Genomic DNA, 17,561 nt, shown 5'->3' on the forward strand with positions numbered 1-17,561 from the left:
TAAAAGTTTTCTGCTATTATTTCTGTAAACATTTTTTAATGCCATTTATGCTTCTGATTTTTTCTTTTTTTTAATTGTAATTGTTTATATAGTACAGAATACATTTATCATGGGAGGGTTAGTACAAATACATAACACATTTAATTATTCATCCTGTTCCCCTCCCTGAGTCTCCTCTTTTCTCCCCCCTTCCTGAGTCTCTTCTTTCACTAATTCTAATTAATCTTAGGCTAGTCTTGTTTGCATCATCTAGCATTTTGATTCATTTTCCATGTTCTCTTCTTTTTAAGGTCACCTACATCAGCCCTATCTTGTAGTTTAGACACTAGAAGTGACTATTCAATACTAAAAGTGACTATTTGTATCACTTCTGCTTCCCATACATTTCAATAGAACTTTCTGTCTCCTGGGTTTCTGTTTTGTATCATGAACTCTACTTCTTTGCTTAACAAGTTATTCATGTTTTACTTTGTTTTGTAATGCTTTGTTTAGCTCAGCTAACTGTTAATGTCTTCTGTAAGCTCACTATTTTGAGTATTTATTTCATTATCTTTTTATTTATATCTTTGATCTCATTGAGTACCTTATTGATCTAATTTTTTAAAAATTCTTTTATTATTTTATATAGTTTGTCTTGCTTTTGACTTCTTCCCTATCAGTGCCCCATAGATCGGTTTTGGGGGAGTTGGGAATTTTTGGAGGCATTTTATTAGCTTGTTTTCTCATGTTTCTATTATTTGCAGGGAATGGAAGTTCTCGTTGCTTTGTGCTGAGGGTTGCCAGTCGATTATAGTGGACTTTATTGCTAGTATGGGGAACTCTTTTCTGGATTTGGCTAATTAGAGACCTTTGTCTCTGTCCCAAGATTTGACCACCTTCGTTAATTTGGGACAAGGAAAGTGCATATGATTGGCTCACCAGCTAGTTGTCTGGAAATGTTGTTGCTTACAGACAAACCAGATAGTGGCATATAATAAAAATCAGTTAGTGGCAACAACTATGTCCCTACTAGTGACAGCAACAAAATCACCAGCAATAATGGATTTAAAAACAATCTGGATATTGACATACCATAAGAACCTATAAAACTATACCAGCCTTGACAATAGAAAAGACATCTCTAATTATAATACAGACACAAAGACAAACCAAATATTGACGTATTCAGTAAGTGCATACTAAATGTAACTATACCACCATTAATAGTAGAATGCAGTACTAATAGCATAGTCAACTAAATATCTTTTTTCCCCTAAATATCTAAATAAAAATAAAGTTTAACAGTGCTAGGACGTGAATGGGTTAGTGAAAGAAGTAAATTTGAAAAATAAAAGGCAGAGAAAAAAAGTGAGCTAAAGGACTCTATTAAGGTGTAAAAGAAAATTAATATAGTTAGATAAAAGTAACAGAAGAGTGGTTTGGTTTGGTTTGGTTTGTTTTTTGAAGACAGGGACTCACTACATAGCTCTGTTTGGCTTTGACCTCATTGTGAAACCCTCAAGCTTGCATGATCCCTCTGCCTCAGGCTCAAGCGCTGGGATTACAGACATGCCAGCATGCCTGGCTCTAAATGAGTGGCTACTTCTTTTTTGTTTGTTTTTCCAGGTGTTTTCTAGCATCTGCAGCATTGGAATTCAGCAGATATGGGAAAGGAATAATGAGTCACTAAGACCCATTCTGTTTCCACACTCAGATTTTTGTTTGTGAATGCTGAATCCTGCCTGCCTTTGGTTAGTTGTTTCCACCCTAAGGCTATATTCACTCCGGCCACTCCCAGTTTCTGTGCCTCTTTGTGTACCCCGAGTCACAGCTGTCTCTGCCGGTCTTTATAGCCTATGGATGCCCACCTTGATGTGCCCACCTTGTTCCAGAGGTCTCTCTGTCCATATACCTCAGGCTGTGGCAACCATTCAGACCAACGCAAATAATCTGATTGCATTGGTAGCTGGGAATAACAAATAGACTGTTTGAGCTCTATGCTGGATATTAGCAGGGGTAGGAGGGATGGATGAATCAGGCAGCCCTCTGGGCTAATGCTGGCAGTTTCAGATCCAGCCCCCTCTAAAAACCACACACAATGGGCCTGTCTTGTCTTTCTCTACTGTGAATAACTACTTTTGAATTGTGCTTTAGATTACATTTGTGGGATTTTTTTAAATTTTATTTTTTTCTGGTTTTTTGAGATGGAGTCTCACTATGTAATTGAGACTGGTCTTGAACTCACTGTGCAGCCCAGCCTGGCCTCAAACGCACAGTGATCTTCCTGCCTCAGCCTCCCAAGTGCTAGGATTACAGGCATATGCCACCATGTCTAGCTAATATTTCATTGGATCTTCACAGCAACCTTATGGCACAAGGTGGCAAAGCTGAGACTTCCCTCTACTATATTCTGTCCATCCCTAAGCTGCTTAGGCCTCTGCTGGGCACAGAAGTTGGGGGATCACAATGAATGTGGGGCTCTGCTTTTTCCTACAGATACTATGGTGGAACTGAATTTATTGATGAACTGGAGATACTGTGTCAGAAGCGAGCGCTGCAAGCCTATCGTCTGGACCCACAATGCTGGGGGGTCAACGTCCAGCCCTATTCAGGTGATTGCCACATCCAGTCTCATGCAGCCTCTCAATGCCTGGCTCCTCAGGCTGGCGTCCACCAAGAAGAGTCCTAAGAAGGACTTCCCATAAAGAATGAACCAAGCCCACCCGGGTAGGTGCATCCTTCTCCATTGCCCTGGGACTCCTGCAGAGGCACATTCCTCCCAGGCAGGACCCTGCCCCTGAACTTCTGCATTTTCTGTTGTAAGGATTGGTGCAGGGTCACTTCCTGAGGCTTCAGAAAGTCATGGTGATGACCAGACATGTCCCCACCTAGTGACCAATCTTACTGGTAGAAATAATCATGGCTTCTTTGGCTTGCCCATTTCAGGCTCCCCTGCAAACTTCGCAGTGTACACTGCCCTGGTGGAGCCTCATGGGCGCATCATGGGCCTGGATCTGCCTGATGGGGGCCATCTAACCCACGGATTCATGACAGACAAGAAGAAAATCTCTGCTACATCCATCTTCTTTGAATCTATGCCCTATAAGGTAAAAGACTCTTTCTCTTTCTAGCTTTACTTTCATTGGAAACCTCTGATGTCTGGCTGTACCGCTCAGGATAAGTCATTTTGTTTGTGTTGCATTGTAGGCAGCCCTGCATTGTATCATTTCTTATTTGCTTGGTGACCCCTCAGACTCGCAGAGCCCACTAAGGACAGCTGGACGGAGAGATGAGGGACTGAGGAGAGTCTATAGGCAGGCTGTAGAGGAAGCCACAACTGAAAGGTCCAGACCAGCAGAGTAGCAGTCACCCCGGTACTATGGGGTAACAACTGGAATACCACTCCTAGCAACCAGGTCAGCCACAGCTGGACCCTTAGGAACAGCTGCCACCCAGCTCTGCCCACACCAAGTAATACCTCACCTGGATCTCCTGTAGGGCAGCAATTACAAGGACAGTAACATCGTGGCTTTAGCACCAGTTCCAGCCACTTCTCCATCAGTAGCCACAAACCTCCACAGCCCACATAGAGCCAAACCCGCCAACCATTATTTTTCCCACTGCACAGACCAGTCCTCAGCCAAACACAACTGGTGCCACCCTGTGCCCAGCAGTGGAAAGAATACCACTATAGCCAACGCCTATGACTGCCCCAGGGTGTGCAGGGCCCTGACCAAATATTTTTTTGTGGGATCCCTTGTTTATATAAACAGTCAAATCAACATGAATATATGATGCAGGAGCTCATGTGAGGCATTGTGATTTGTCTGTAAAAACAGGATGAGCCAAGTGTGATACATACCTGTAATCCAACCTTTCTTGGAAAGCTGAGGCAGGAAGATTATAAATTTGAGCCCAGCTGGGCAATTTAGCAACTTAGCAAGATCTGTCTCAAAATAATTTAAAATGGACTAGGCAGCTCAATGTAGAGGCCCTAGCTAGGTTCAATCCCTTGAAAATAAATAAATAAACAAGCAAGCAAACAGACTAAATGCTGGCAAAAGAGATAATTTGCATATTTTTATTATCCAGTATTGTATGTTTTGTTTTTTTTGGGGGGGGGGTGTTTTGTTTTGTTTTGTGTTGGAGGTCTTGCTATGTAGTTCAGGCTGACCTTGAACTCACTGTGTAGCCCAGACTGGCCTTGAACTTGCAGTGGTCCTCCTGCCTCAGCCCCAGGTGTGCTTTACCATGGCCAGCCAGTGTTGTGTTCTTTCCAGTACCCAGGAATGATCTTTTCGTGTTCCTCATTGTCAAATGCACTGTTTCTTATTTTCTATTTGTTACTATGAGAAAAAGAGAGAAGTGAATCATATTTGTTTTTAGGTGTTTTGTGGTTTTTTGTACCAGGAGTCAAACTCAGGACCTTGCACTTGCCAGGCAGGTGCTGTGCCACTGAGCTATATTACCACCCCTAAGAAGTGAATCTTAAAATCAGCTAAATATTGGAGATGTAATTTCTTGTTTTTAGAAAATCAAGCCATATTGGTCTGCTGTGGTTTTTGTTCCTTCCTATTGATTGTTTCTCAGTCTCTATCTCAGTAACAGGCAGGCTTTTTGTTTTTATGGTTTTTTTGTGCACATGACTTTCATTTGTTTTTCTTGAAAGCCTGGGTGTTTCTAACGACAGCTCTCCTCATTGGCCAAAGCTAGGCTTGAACCTGGATTTTTAAACATGTTTTACAACTGGAAATAAAATAAAGGAATGAAACTCATGACCTTGTGCTTACCAGGCAAGCGCTTGAGCCACTGAGCTAATCCCTGGCCCTGTTTCTTGCGCTTCTGAAAGAATTCTGGCAGAGGGTAATTATTGACTTGTTTTCAGGAGCCTGTAACAAGGCCGTGGGCAACTTGGGCTTTGCTCTATTTCTGAAGAATTTTTTCCATGCATGAGAAGCAGGTTCTGTGCTCCAGTTCCCTCAGCCACCCCCATCTTTGGCTGTGCAGACTGCAGCTACTGGACATGACGGGGAGCATAGTGTGGCAGGCTTGTGGGAGCGTGGAGAGGCAGGATCCAGGACCGTGGCCAGCATGTGCTTCAAGAGGTCATGGCTTATTGCCCTGGGGCTGCTCTCAGCCCCATGTTCAGTGCGGGGAGGAGACAGGCCCGATTGACCTCCATGAGCAGCCATCAAGGCCCACTTTTTTCACATCCAGCATTCCTGGGTAGTTTCCCCCCCCAGCTTTTCCCCATACCACCTCCCACGGCAGATCCTCAGGCCTCGCCCATCTCCCCAAGATTCCAGGCAACTGTCCAGTGCACAACCAAGTGTTCATTTCTCTATGGAACAACAGCAATCATGGCCTTCTATTATGTGCTTTTAGCCACCCCGTTCCCATCCTCAGTGACTGGAGAATTCCTCCCTCTCCCTGGCCCTAGGGATTTAAGGAGACTGCCTTTCTGTCCACCATCCTCTGCCCTGGCCCCACCATCTTGTTTGTTTATAGTGCTGGGGATTGAATTTAGGACTTCATGCATGGTAGGCAAAAGCTCTACTACTGAGCCATATCCCCACCCCACGCTTTTTCTTTTCTTTTTCTTTTTTTTTTTTTTGGAGACAGTGTCTCCCTATGTTACACAGGCTGGCCTCAAACTTATGATCCTCCTGCCTCTGCCTTCCAAGTACCTGAGAATTAGGCTTGTCCATGTCACCCAGCCTACCACAGTCTGTTAATAAGTGCTCAGGACCTGTTTTGTCTAATTTTTAAGATTTAAAAAATTAATAAAAACTTTGAAAACCTTACAAGTTTAAAAAGCAAAGGTGGCAAAAGGAAAAAATATTTTTTTGTAATTGAAAGAATGATATTTTTTTCTTTCTGTGATACCGGAGCTAGAACTCAGGTCCTCACATCTGCTGAGCAGACACTCTACCACTGAGCTGCATCCCGGCTCCTACCTTCTGTATTGGTGAGGCAGGTCTCACTGTGTTCCCCAGGCTGGCCTTGAACTTCTGGGTAGTCCTGCCTCAACCTCCCTAATAGATGGCATATGCTGTTGTGCCCGGTGATGTCATATTGTTGTTTTAACTGAGGGTCAGGTGCTGACATTTCATCAGGATAACTTCTTTGCCAGTTTTGGATGTCCAAGAAAGAGCCGCACCTTTGGAACAAAACCCAAAAAGGGTCTTTCAGATCGCTTCAGATGTTTCAGTGCCTATAACCTTGCACATAGCCTCCCTTTGATTATGTTGGGTTATAAGTACTTGCTTTATTTGATGATGAATGTCAAACCTGATCCCTTTCACTCCATGTGTGCTGGTAATTTTGGTACAGTCAAGCAGATGAGAAGGAACTCGGAACAGAGGGACAGAACAGGAAGTTCTCTCAGTGCCTCCTCCTCTGAGGCTTCCTCCATCCCAGATTCCAGAGATTTTTCTGCAGTGATCCCCGTGGTTATGTTTGCTTCTCCTTCACCTATATGCTTTAACATAATTTTAATAAACCAAACTTACAAGAAATGTATTGTGAAAAAAGAAATGTCATTCAGGGCTGGGAGTGTAGTTTAGCGGTAGAGTTCTTGCCTAGATTGTGTGAGACCCTGGGTCCCACCCCCAACACTGCCAAAAAAACAAGTTTTATATTCACATTTAGATCTATAATCCATCTACAATTGATTTTTTTAAAATTTTATTTAGGGCCAGGGAGTTAGCTCCGTGGCTGAAGCACTTGCCTGGTAATTGTGAGTTCGATTCCTAATATCAAAAAATTTTGTTTTATTTAATTTTTTGACAAATTATACAACCACAAAGTACATGGTGCTGTTATAATACATATATACACAGAGAAAGACTTGAGTCATTTCAATTATCATAGCCATCTCCTAAAATATCACTTATTCCTCCTAACTGCAAATTTGTACCCTTTGACTGTTATCTCCCCATTCTTCTCTCCTCCCAGCCTTTTTGAGATACCACCAATCTCTGCTTCTGTGAGTTCAGTTATTTTCGATTCCACATACATGTGACAAGGTCGTTTTTGTCTTTCTGTGCTTGGCTTATTTCATGTATCATAATACCTTAAAGACTCATCTGTGGTGTCACAAATGAAAGACTTCCTTTTTGTTTTTTAAGGCTTTAAGGTACCTTGGCTGTTGTGGGTATGCGCCATTTTTTGAATCCGTTTATTGCTTAGTGAGCATTTGTGCTGCTTCCATATCCCACCTACTGTGAGCGGTGCTGCGGTTTCCATGGGAATGCATATGTGTCTTGGACAAATTGATTCCATGTCCTTAGGATGTACACTCAGAAGTGAGACCGTGAGGTCTGGAGCTGATTTCTGTGTGTGGTGTGAGGTGGCATCCAGATAACATTTTTGCATCCGGATAACCAGTTGACCTAGAGCCATTTGTTAAAAAGGCCATCCTCTCCCCACAGCGCTGCTTATCCCTGACTGCCACCAGCCGACCCAGTCTTCTATTCCTGGGCTTTTTTCTGTTCCATCATCCAGATTGTCTTCTGTTGTATATATACTGCCTTAATTATTACAGTGCTCTAATATTCTATGCAGTGGTCTTACACATCTTGTATTAGATATATTTTGGGTTTTGACACATATTAAAATTTCATTTTCATTTCTTTCTAGTTTTTAGCTTAATTTAGTCTTACCATATAGCCCAGGCTCATCTCCAACTTGTGATCCTACTGCCTTGGTCTCCCGAGAATTGGGATTTTGGGTATATGCCACCATGTCTAACTTTGTTATCTTTTTTTTATACACAATTTGGCCTTGGGTGTTTTGGTGGTGAGGATCAAAGGCCTTAGTGAATCTTTTAGAGCTTTCAGTAATACAAACAGTCTATGTGCACCATAGATTTGCCACCGTGGACCTAGTACATGCTAAGCATCTGCTCTACCCTGAGCTACTTGATTTGGGTTTTTGTTTATTTGGGTTTTTTGTTTGGTTTGGTGTTTTTTAGTTCATTTGTTTTTTTGAGACAAGATCTCACTCGGTAGTTCAGGCTGACCTCAAACTCACTTTGTAACCTAAGCTGGCCTCAAACTTAGTGTTCCTCTTGCCTCAGCCTCCTGAGTGTTAGGGATTTTTGACTTTTGATGCTGTATTGAGGGACCTCGCTAATTTCATGTGTTCATTCTCATAGTTTGCCTCTAGATTCTGGATTTTCTAAGTGTACAGTCATGCTGTCTGTATATAGTCAGCTTTTTTCCTTCTGTCCTGATCTTTATTCTTTTTCTTCCTTTTTACTGCCTCATGGTACTTGGAATAGAAGTGATGTTAGAAGGCATTTTTGTCTCATTTCTGAAGGTAACAATGTTTGGAACATATTGGGGCCAGTTGGTTGCATCTTTTTTATTCTATAGGGGCTTTGGTTCCTCTTTTGTGAAGGGGTGTCATTCAAGGACAGGGCTCCCTTCTCCCTCTGAAGCCCCAGAGCTTGTCCTGAGGATGTGAGCATCAGTGGGTTGTCTGACACCCTTTAGTGAGCCTAAATACACTATGTCCTACCTCACTTTCAGGGCCCGACTGGGACATCACTCCTGTTGTCACAGTAGGTAGAACAGGTTCGTGTGGCTGAGCGGGCTGGCGGGCAGGAGGAGATTGCTAAATCTGTTTCCTTGACCCCACAGGTGCATCCAGACACTGGCTACATCAACTATGACCAGCTGGAGGAGAACGCCCGCCTATTCCACCCAAAGCTGATCATCGCTGGTGAGGAGAAAGGCAGCAAGTAGCCTTGTTTGCAAGCAGGACTTGTGCCTCCCAGAGAGGAGAAAGGAAAGATGGTCCCTCCCTATCCTGTGGTCCTGCTAGTTTCTGCTATGGACAGCTGGGCTCAGGTCAAAATATGTTCTTTGCTCTTAAAACGCATAGCTCTGTTTGCCATCATTAGTGCACAGCAAAATGAAAGCTGAAGCTGTCCTCCGAGCAACACTTAGAAATATAAATCCCTCCCAACCCACTGGGATTGGTAATAATGGTTACAAGCCTTCTCACCCACCATGACCCCAAAGAAGCAGATCAGAGGCGTTGTGTGCAGCACAGACTTGTTTTTTGAAGGCAGCTTCTATTTCTGTCTTTAGACATTTTCGGGGGAAAATCTCCAGAATTTCAGATCTGCACATCCAGAGCTGCAGATCTGCAGATTTGCAGTGAAGCCAAGTCAGCTGCTCATGCGCATCTCTGACTACTGTGTCACCCACCTCTTCTGTTCCAGGAACCAGCTGCTACTCTCGAAACCTGGACTATGCACGTTTGCGGAAGATTGCAGATGAGAACGGAGCATATCTCATGGCAGACATGGCGCACATCAGTGGGCTGGTGGCAGCTGGTGTGGTGCCCTCCCCTTTTGAGCACTGCCATGTGGTGACCACCACAACCCACAAGACTCTGAGAGGCTGCCGTGCTGGCATGATCTTCTACAGGAAAGGTGAGCGAGCTTCCAAGCGCTGAGGACACGTGTGCAGGGGCTGACATTTCTCCTATGGGTTCAGGTTTGGTTGAGAAAGTCAGGAAACAAAATCTGACTTGGGATTTCTTTTTTTTTTTTTCCTTTTTTTTTATCAGTACCAGGGATCGAACTCACAACCACCTGCTTGCAAGGCAGGTGCTTATGCCGCTAAGCTAAACCCCCAGCCCCTGGATTTCTTGAAAATATTGATTCAGTGGCTTAAAAGAGTTCCTTAGGTAGGAGCAATGATGGACATGGATAAGATCTAGACAGCCACAGCTCTGGCCTCATTTCTGTATATCCACATACTAAAAAAAACAAAGAATTAGCAACAATTGTGTTGCAATAGTGCTGGTTGCCAATGTTCTTTAGCTCAACTAGTGGTCTCCACAAGATATAGATGGTTGAACAAAAGGAAAATGTGCCTGGTAGGCTAAGGGCTATCAGGAGACTCCAGGATACAGCATTATTTTGGTGAATTTACTATGGGATAGTACGTTTCTCAAAGAGCAGGGCTCAGTGATCAAACATAAGACACTGACATATAAATCTTAATGAAGTATAATCATTTTAATAAGGAATTTCTCTTTCCAACCCCTTCTAAACCCACATATAGGTGTTCATTACCTGTTTTTGGGATTCCCACACCTTGGAAGGTCACATTAGTGGTCAGGTCTTCATTTAGCCAAGCTCATGATGATATCTGACGCCCCAGCTTTGACTCAGCATTACTCTCAGCTGGTCTCCTTGCCTGGCCTGGCCAATGCGAAACCCAGCCAGGTGCCTACGCAGCATCCCAGTGACCTATGGCCTTTAGGCTCTCTGGAGAACTTTCATTAGCTGGGTGGTTGTTTCTGAGTCAGGCACCACCTATCTGCCTAGGAGGAGACATTTTGGGTTTCCCATTGTGTGTGGGTGGAATTCACTAGACCCAGGGCCAAATGATTGAAAGCTGCCAGCCTCATTAGAGACCATCTCTGTTGCTCACTGCATGATCTTGTTTTTTCTGCGTAGCTTTTCTGGGCCTCCTTTCCTTACCTCCAGAGTAGGGTCTATGGTAATAATAGCACTCTGCACTGTTACTTGGGCTGAGAGTTGTTGGCTCACAAAAAGTTCCTTATAGATACCAGTATTGCTTATTATTAAACCATAGTTATCATTACTGATCATTTAAACAGTTTCTCAGAAAGAAACCATCTTCGAGGCTGGGGATTTAGCTCAGTGGCATAAGCGCCTGCCTTGCAAGCAGGCAGTCGTGAGTTTGATCCCTGGTACCGATAAAAAAAAAAAAGAAAGAAACCTTCTTCCTCAGAATTAGCTATTTGGGCATGGTCTCTATCAAGTCAGCACCCTGGCCACTTCTGTAAGGACTATTCCCAAGGCATATGATTCATTATAGCCTCATGAAGGGGAATTTCTGTCCTTTAAGTTTCAAGGCCTCATTAAAGCCATATTGTGATTATATGTTGTTACAAAAAAAAAAAAAAAAAAAAAAAAAAAAAAGATGCCATCAGCAGGGGCAGGTAGACAGTGGAGATGCTGAAATCAGTGTTCCAGCCAGAATCATTCATCCATGATGTCCTTGTTTTTTGCAAACAAGATGTCTGCTGTCAGGAAGCAAGGGCTCCCTCTGCTGCATAGCACCATTGACCAGCTGTCCTCACCTCCAGGAGTAAAGGCTCAACACTCCACGGCCAGTCAGAGTTGAAGTCCAAATGGGGAGAAAACGGGGCAGCCTACAGAACCACATTCTGATGGGTTCTGATTTTTTTTTAATTTTTCACTCAGGAGTGCGCAGCGTGGACCCCAAGACTGGTAAAGAGACTCTGTACAACCTGGAGTCACTCATCAATTCTGCTGTGTTCCCAGGCCTCCAGGGAGGTCCCCACAACCATGCCATTGCTGGTAAAGAGTCACAGAGGTCTCGGGTGGCACTCAGGTTGCAGGATCAGCCACAGTGGCCATTTGTAGTCTGGTGGTCATCCCCTGGTTCTTAATTTCCATTTCCTTTAAAGCCTATGCAGGACTGTCCTACTAGGGAAAAAACTTAAGGGATGATCTCTGTCCAGGAGATGCTAACACAGAAGAAAAGGAAAGTGATTGAAATTGGTGTAGGGTGGGAACAGGAAGGAAATGGTGTCTGCTCACTGGTGTGACCACTCTCAGGGATCAAGCTAGGTTTTTAAAGGATGCAAGTACCAAGGAACTTTTTGAAAAACAGAGATGAAATTACATAAACAAAGGCAATAACAAAAGGTGAGAAAGAATAGGATTCAGATCCTGAAGGATGAGCTGCTGCTGTCTGATGGCCCCTGATGATTTGTAGAGGTGGAGGTATCTACACCAGGCTTCCCAGCTGACTCCTATTGCTTATATTTGAACAAGTGGTTTAGGATATCTGTGATAGTCTGAGTTATCCACTGCCCTTTTGCAACAGAGTGGTAGTACTCATATTGAAATGCTCAGGATGATATGTGGCTTCTTCATGGAGAGCACTAGTGTTTCTAAGGAGAAGGAGAAAGTGGCCATTGGTGGTCATGGGCGTAAGGGTTCCCAGAAGGTCTCAGGAAGGTTTCAGGTTCTCCCACTATGCCTTATGCTCAGCATCCATAATTCCTTCCACTTGGAATGCTGAGCCACCGTGTGCAAAGTTCTATGGGCCTTTCCAGTTGTTTCCACAAACATCACCTGGGGACTCAATGCCTGCCCTCAAGTGCATGGATTTTGGATGACCCTCCGTTTTTTCTTTTCTTTTTCTTTTTTGTCCTTTCTTCCTCCTTCTTCCATCCTATACTAGGGACAGTGCTCAAGATCTTCATACTGATCTACAGCCCCAGTTTTTTGTTTTTTGTGTTTGAGACAGGGTCTCACTATACAGTTCATGCTGGCCTTGAACTCATTTGTAGCCCAGGCTGGTCTCGAACTCAACAGTCCTCCTGCCTCAGCTTCTTAAGTGTTAGGATTACAGGTGTGCACCACCACGCCTGGCTGTTTTGTTTTTTAATTTTAAACTGGTCTCACTAAGTTGCCCAGGCGGGACTTGAACTTGCGATCCTCCTTCCTCAGAGTGCTGAGATTATAGTCATGCACAACCACACCCAGCTATAAACCGTCATTTTGTATGTCTCATTAAGAAAGCAGCCCTCAGGATTAAATGCATGAATAGAACAGGGCCCCTCTCATCAAGACTTGGATCTAAGAAATCTGCATGACTTGAAATCTAAACACAGGGTTTTGGGCGTCCAAGTAACCATTTTCACTTACCAAGTTTAAAAAGAAATAGAATATAAAGTTCATCTTGCTTAGTCGATTTTCTTGTAGTAGTCTTGTAGCACTGAACTTCCATGCCTGAAGAAAGGCGACCTCCAAAAAAGACCTGAGAGAGGCCTCTTTGGTAAGCTGCAAGTTTAGCCAGGTAATTGTAGGGCTAACTACTTACCAGTCCAATTATTTAAATAAAGGATAACCAAAAATTATGTATATTTTTCATTAATTTTATAAGATATAACAAGAAACATAATTTTATTAAATTTATTCAATACAAGAATTAACTGGTTGAAATGACATGCAACGAAATATGCTGCCCAGGTGACATTCAAGGGAAACTGTTCCATGGTTAAAGTACGTGCTTAAGCACATGAAAACCTTGAACTCCATCCCTAGCACCACTAAAGAAATTATTTTTGGAGAAAATGTAATCTATACCCCTTGGGTGACACTGCAAAAGCAAGGAAGCGTGAGTGGATAGAAATAGGTGCTTTTGATTCCCTGACTGTCTCCTCCCTGACCCTTGTCTCCTTGTCCAGGAATTGCTGTGGCCCTGAAGCAAGCCATGACTCCACAATTCAAAATCTATCAGCTCCAGGTGGTGGCTAACTGCAGAGCTCTGTCTGAGGCCCTTATGGAGCTGGGTTATAAAATTGTCACAGGTATGAGTACACGTGGTGATGGGCATACCTGCTCTCCTTGTGGGTACATACATTAAACCCTTACCCTTACCCTTAATTCCTCTGGTCAGGATGTGTCCCAGAGGGTAGTGGTTATGGGCACTGCCATTGCTGCTACAACTCAAGCCATCTCTGGTTTAAGTCAGTGTGCCTTCCGCTGGGGAGCCTCCTTTGTGGCTTCTCCATGCATGCCAATACCAGCTGGCCCCTCAGGTAGGCCAAACATGTTGGTCATAGTAGCTGCTGTTAGTCACCCAGTGTGAAGATGACATGTCCTCACAACAGCTTCGTGGGGATGTACCGAGGGCTCACCTGAGAGGGGAGGCCACGTTCACAATGCACCTGGAAGTTGACAGAGCCAGAACCTTGCTCTAGAGTATGGCCTGAGCTCAGGGTGCTAGGCATGGGAGGAAGTTGGCTGCATTTTCCTGGCAGCTGGCTTGCTGCCAGGGTCCTGTTGGCTCTCATACAGACCATCCTGGAGCTGCTGCCCATGAGTGAGCTGCACTGTCCAGGGAAGATCCCCACTCCAGGGCTGCCATTTGCCTCCTAGGCGTTGCAGGTACCTCCAGGGAGGACAGTATTTTCTTGCCGATGGCATGGCGATGAGGAAGATGGACTTTCCCACAACTGCCGAGTATATAGCAGAGGTAGTCCAGAAAGGGCTCCTGGGATCACTTGAGAGCTTCTCCCAGCACCCTGCCCTTCAAATCACCCTCTTCACAGATGGCAGTGCCCCACCCTGTTGAGTGGTACTGTCACCCTGCTTCATGTCCGAGAGCAGTAGTGCTGGCAAGGCCTGGGGAAATGCCATCTTCTCAAAGGTCCTCTCTTCTGCCTCACTTCCTTTCCTTTTCTCCATCTTTCACATGTTTGAAGACTAAAGCTCTAGAAATCCCAGTATGGACCATGACCTCTAAGATCCCGTGTGTCACTGTTTCTCAGACTTGGATATGCACAGGAATTCCCTGGGAATTCTGTTGAAACACAGCTACTGATACACATTCTGGATGGGGTCTACACTTACAACCAGCTCCTTCTAGGTGGTGTCAGTCTGGGAACTGCCATTGAAGATTCTGGAATTAGTCCCTGTTCCTTTTCACCTCAGGCATTACAAGGCAGCCTGGGTACTGAAGCTCCCCAGTTTCCTGCACCTCTCTACACCCCAGGCCTGTCTTCTTCCCATGGTGCCATCTGTGTTCACAGTTCTCTGAGGACATGATGCAGATGATGAAGCAGATAATGGCTGTGAATACTCACTTATACCAAGCACTGTGTGCAACTTTTGTTTTGGGGGAATTTTTTTTTGAGGGTCTCACTATGTAGTTCAGGCTGGCCTTGAACTCATGGCAATCATCCTATCTCAGCCTCCCAAGTGCTGGGATTATAGGTGTGCACTATCAGGCCCAGGCTATATGCTGTATCTTACATAAACCTTTAACTGCGTTGTGAATATTGACTTTTTTATAATGGACACTTGAAGTTCCAAAATGTGAACTGCCTGACAACCGCATGGCAAGTCAGTGGACTCAATTGTGGGACTCCAAAGTTAGGTTGTTAACTTCGTTCACTTGTATCTTTGAAATCATTCCTGCAATTCAGGCCAAAACATTGCTATCTCAGGTCCACACGTTGGTTTCATGAATGTTCTGATGGAAAGATCCAGAGGCACTAAAGACTACTGTCACGTTAGGCCAGGTCCAGAAATCTGTCAGCCTCACTGTCCTCATGTGTTAGTCTGCTTTCCATCATTACAACACCTAAGATAACCAACTTGGAAGAGATTTTGGCTTGCAGCTTGGGAGGTTCTAGTTCATAATCAGCCGCTTTGCTTTAGACTTGTGGCAAGGCAGTACATCCATGCATTTAAGACTGGGACAGAGGTATGACTCACTGATGGAGTACTCTCAAGTATTTATCTGAGACCAAATACAATCCCCAGTGCTTGAAAATAGATTGATGTCAAGGGGACACTTGAGAAATTTCCAAGTCATTAGAGAAACCAAAAACTACAAAAATGCTAAGACACACTGCAGCCTATGCTGGGACCTGGCATGGGCCATCGGCTACAAAAGCTGCTCAACAGTTTATTGACAGCCTCACATCCTCACCAGCTGTAACCAGCTACCTCCTTATACTTGTATTCTTTCTTTTCCAACTCATGGGCCTATTGCATCTTTTCTCTTGTGGGTGATTGATATTCTGGGTCACATGATGGGTGCTCACTTTCCTGACTTTGGCCCTGGACTTTTCACCACTATCACTAGCACTCCGACCCACATTTCTCAGGAGGAAAGGTTCTTTCACCTGGCCTGTGCTCAGCTATCTGTCCAACTCTGTTTCCAGGTGGCTCGGACAACCATTTGATCCTTGTGGATCTAAGTTCCAAGGGCACAGATGGTGGGAGGGCCGAAAAGGTGCTAGAAGCCTGTTCTATTGCCTGCAATAAGAATACATGCCCAGGTGAGATTCTTTTTTGGTCTTTCGTTCTATACCCTTCCTGTCTGTATCTCTTCTGGCCAAAGTTGTAGCTAAAAAGGTAAATGGATTGGGAGGACAGATACAGGCAGTGGAGCTCTGGCCCTGGCTTCTTTGCACTTAGCCTTTCTCCTGTGGGCAGCAGAAGGAAAAGGCTATGGAACCCTCAGTGGTACCGCTGTTGGGAGGTGAGGTCATTTACAAACAGGCAGCATTTCTTGGTGTGTTAATAAATGCCAGTGACACATTTCAGACCCAGACAGATGTTAACCTGCAAACAGCCACACCATGGAAGACAGCTTTGCATTCCATTGAAATAGTGATCCAGGCCACTGTGTTCTCTCACGTGGTGACCCATGGTCACACTGTAGGGTATGCTGCCTTTACTGGGCCCAGACTTGTTCTGCAGAGCCTGTTTCTTTTCTATCTTTAATAAAGCTTGCTAGTGTTTTAAAAAAAAAAAAAAAAACACCCAGAGTAACCCAAAGGCGACCCTGCCTACTTGTGCCTTCGGTTCCTCTTCCAATTTTTAAGTCAGCTGTATTCTAGCAAGAGAGAGCAAAGATCCTCAGGCCAATTCTTTTTGCCAAACTGTCCCTTTTAAAATGCAGAGTAACTGTGGGTGCAGCTTAGAGATGGAGACCTGTTTGTCTTAAAGGTGACAAAAGCGCACTGAGGCCCAGTGGTCTGCGACTGGGGACCCCAGCACTGACGAGCCGGGGACTTTTGGAAGACGACTTCCGAAAAGTAGCACGCTTTATCCACAGAGGTAAGGATAAGATTTTGGAGATGTGCCACATTTTGTTGTGTGTAGGAAGTTTCTGATTATACCAAAATAGCTGAGATACCACCACCAAAGGATAATTCTGTCAGAGCTTATTGCTGGGGATAGAGGACAGCAAAATCACTCTATCTTGTCTGAGAGGTTTTAAATGTGTGAGGCTCAGGGTCACCTGTTCAGGGTTACCACACATGAGAATCACTTCTGAGGGGAACAGACAGCTTTAATGCTCGGTCACTCCCAGCCCGGGGGTTCCTGTGGCAGTTGTACTCTGGCTCTCAACTGTCCTCTCCCTTAGCGTGTCCAGCATGAAACAAGCTCACAGGGAACTCACTGTTTTGTGCACAGGTATAGAACTGACTCTACAGATTCAGAACGACGTGGGCTCAAAGGCCACACTAAAGGAATTCAAGGAGAAGCTGGCAGGGGATGAGAAGCACCAGAGGGCTGTGCAGGCTCTCCGGGAAGAAGTAGAGAGCTTCGCTTCTCTCTTCCCATTGCCTGGCCTACCTGACTTCTGAAGGAGCCAGCCTGCTCTGCATCTGCCTTGGTGCCATATACACTGACTGCCCAGGGATACCTTCTAAGGAGCCAGTACCCTCTTGAGACAACAGAGCTGCCACACACGGGCCACTAAGCTGCCCTGTCCCTTTTGAGGGGCAAGTTTTATAGGCTATTCTGCTTTCACAAATCAAAATTTATCTAAGTTCCACTGTTAGTAATTCTGGGGCAGGTTATTAAGGAATTCAAATTTGAATCTAACTTTCTCAACAGCTATATATAATTATCTTGGAAAAATAAAATACTGTGTAGCCAAGTGGCTTTAATCATTTATAAAATGGTATGGGACAAAGCTATTAGAAAGATCCCAGTTATTTTTATTCCTCATGGGGCTCCCCTGAGTTGCTGT

General features: G+C 44.4%; 1 protein-coding gene across 2 annotated transcripts in view; it reads left to right on the plus strand.

Moving 5' to 3' along the window:
- The window catches only part of Shmt1 (serine hydroxymethyltransferase 1), a 31,924-nt gene extending 14,456 nt beyond the window's left edge, over positions 1-17,468 (plus strand). Inside the window, exons 4-12 of one of the 2 annotated variants that reach the window (XM_003465903.5) lie at positions 2,476-2,591; positions 2,926-3,086; positions 8,625-8,706; positions 9,212-9,424; positions 11,234-11,350; positions 13,252-13,374; positions 15,739-15,855; positions 16,529-16,639; positions 17,000-17,468. In XM_003465903.5, coding sequence (XP_003465951.1) covers positions 2,476-2,591; positions 2,926-3,086; positions 8,625-8,706; positions 9,212-9,424; positions 11,234-11,350; positions 13,252-13,374; positions 15,739-15,855; positions 16,529-16,639; positions 17,000-17,172 — 1,213 coding nt within the window. In that variant the 3' untranslated portion in view covers positions 17,173-17,468. The remainder of the gene's footprint in view (positions 1-2,475; positions 2,592-2,925; positions 3,087-8,624; positions 8,707-9,211; positions 9,425-11,233; positions 11,351-13,251; positions 13,375-15,738; positions 15,856-16,528; positions 16,640-16,999) is intronic. The other variant, XM_063241799.1, reaches the window with a different exon arrangement.
- Positions 17,469-17,561: the final 93 nt, after the last annotated feature.

This window comes from Cavia porcellus, unplaced genomic scaffold (genome assembly GCF_034190915.1).
Source record: "Cavia porcellus strain 051 isolate PalLab524CR breed Dunkin Hartley unplaced genomic scaffold, mCavPor4.1 scaffold_32, whole genome shotgun sequence".
NCBI lineage: Eukaryota > Metazoa > Chordata > Mammalia > Rodentia > Caviidae > Cavia > Cavia porcellus.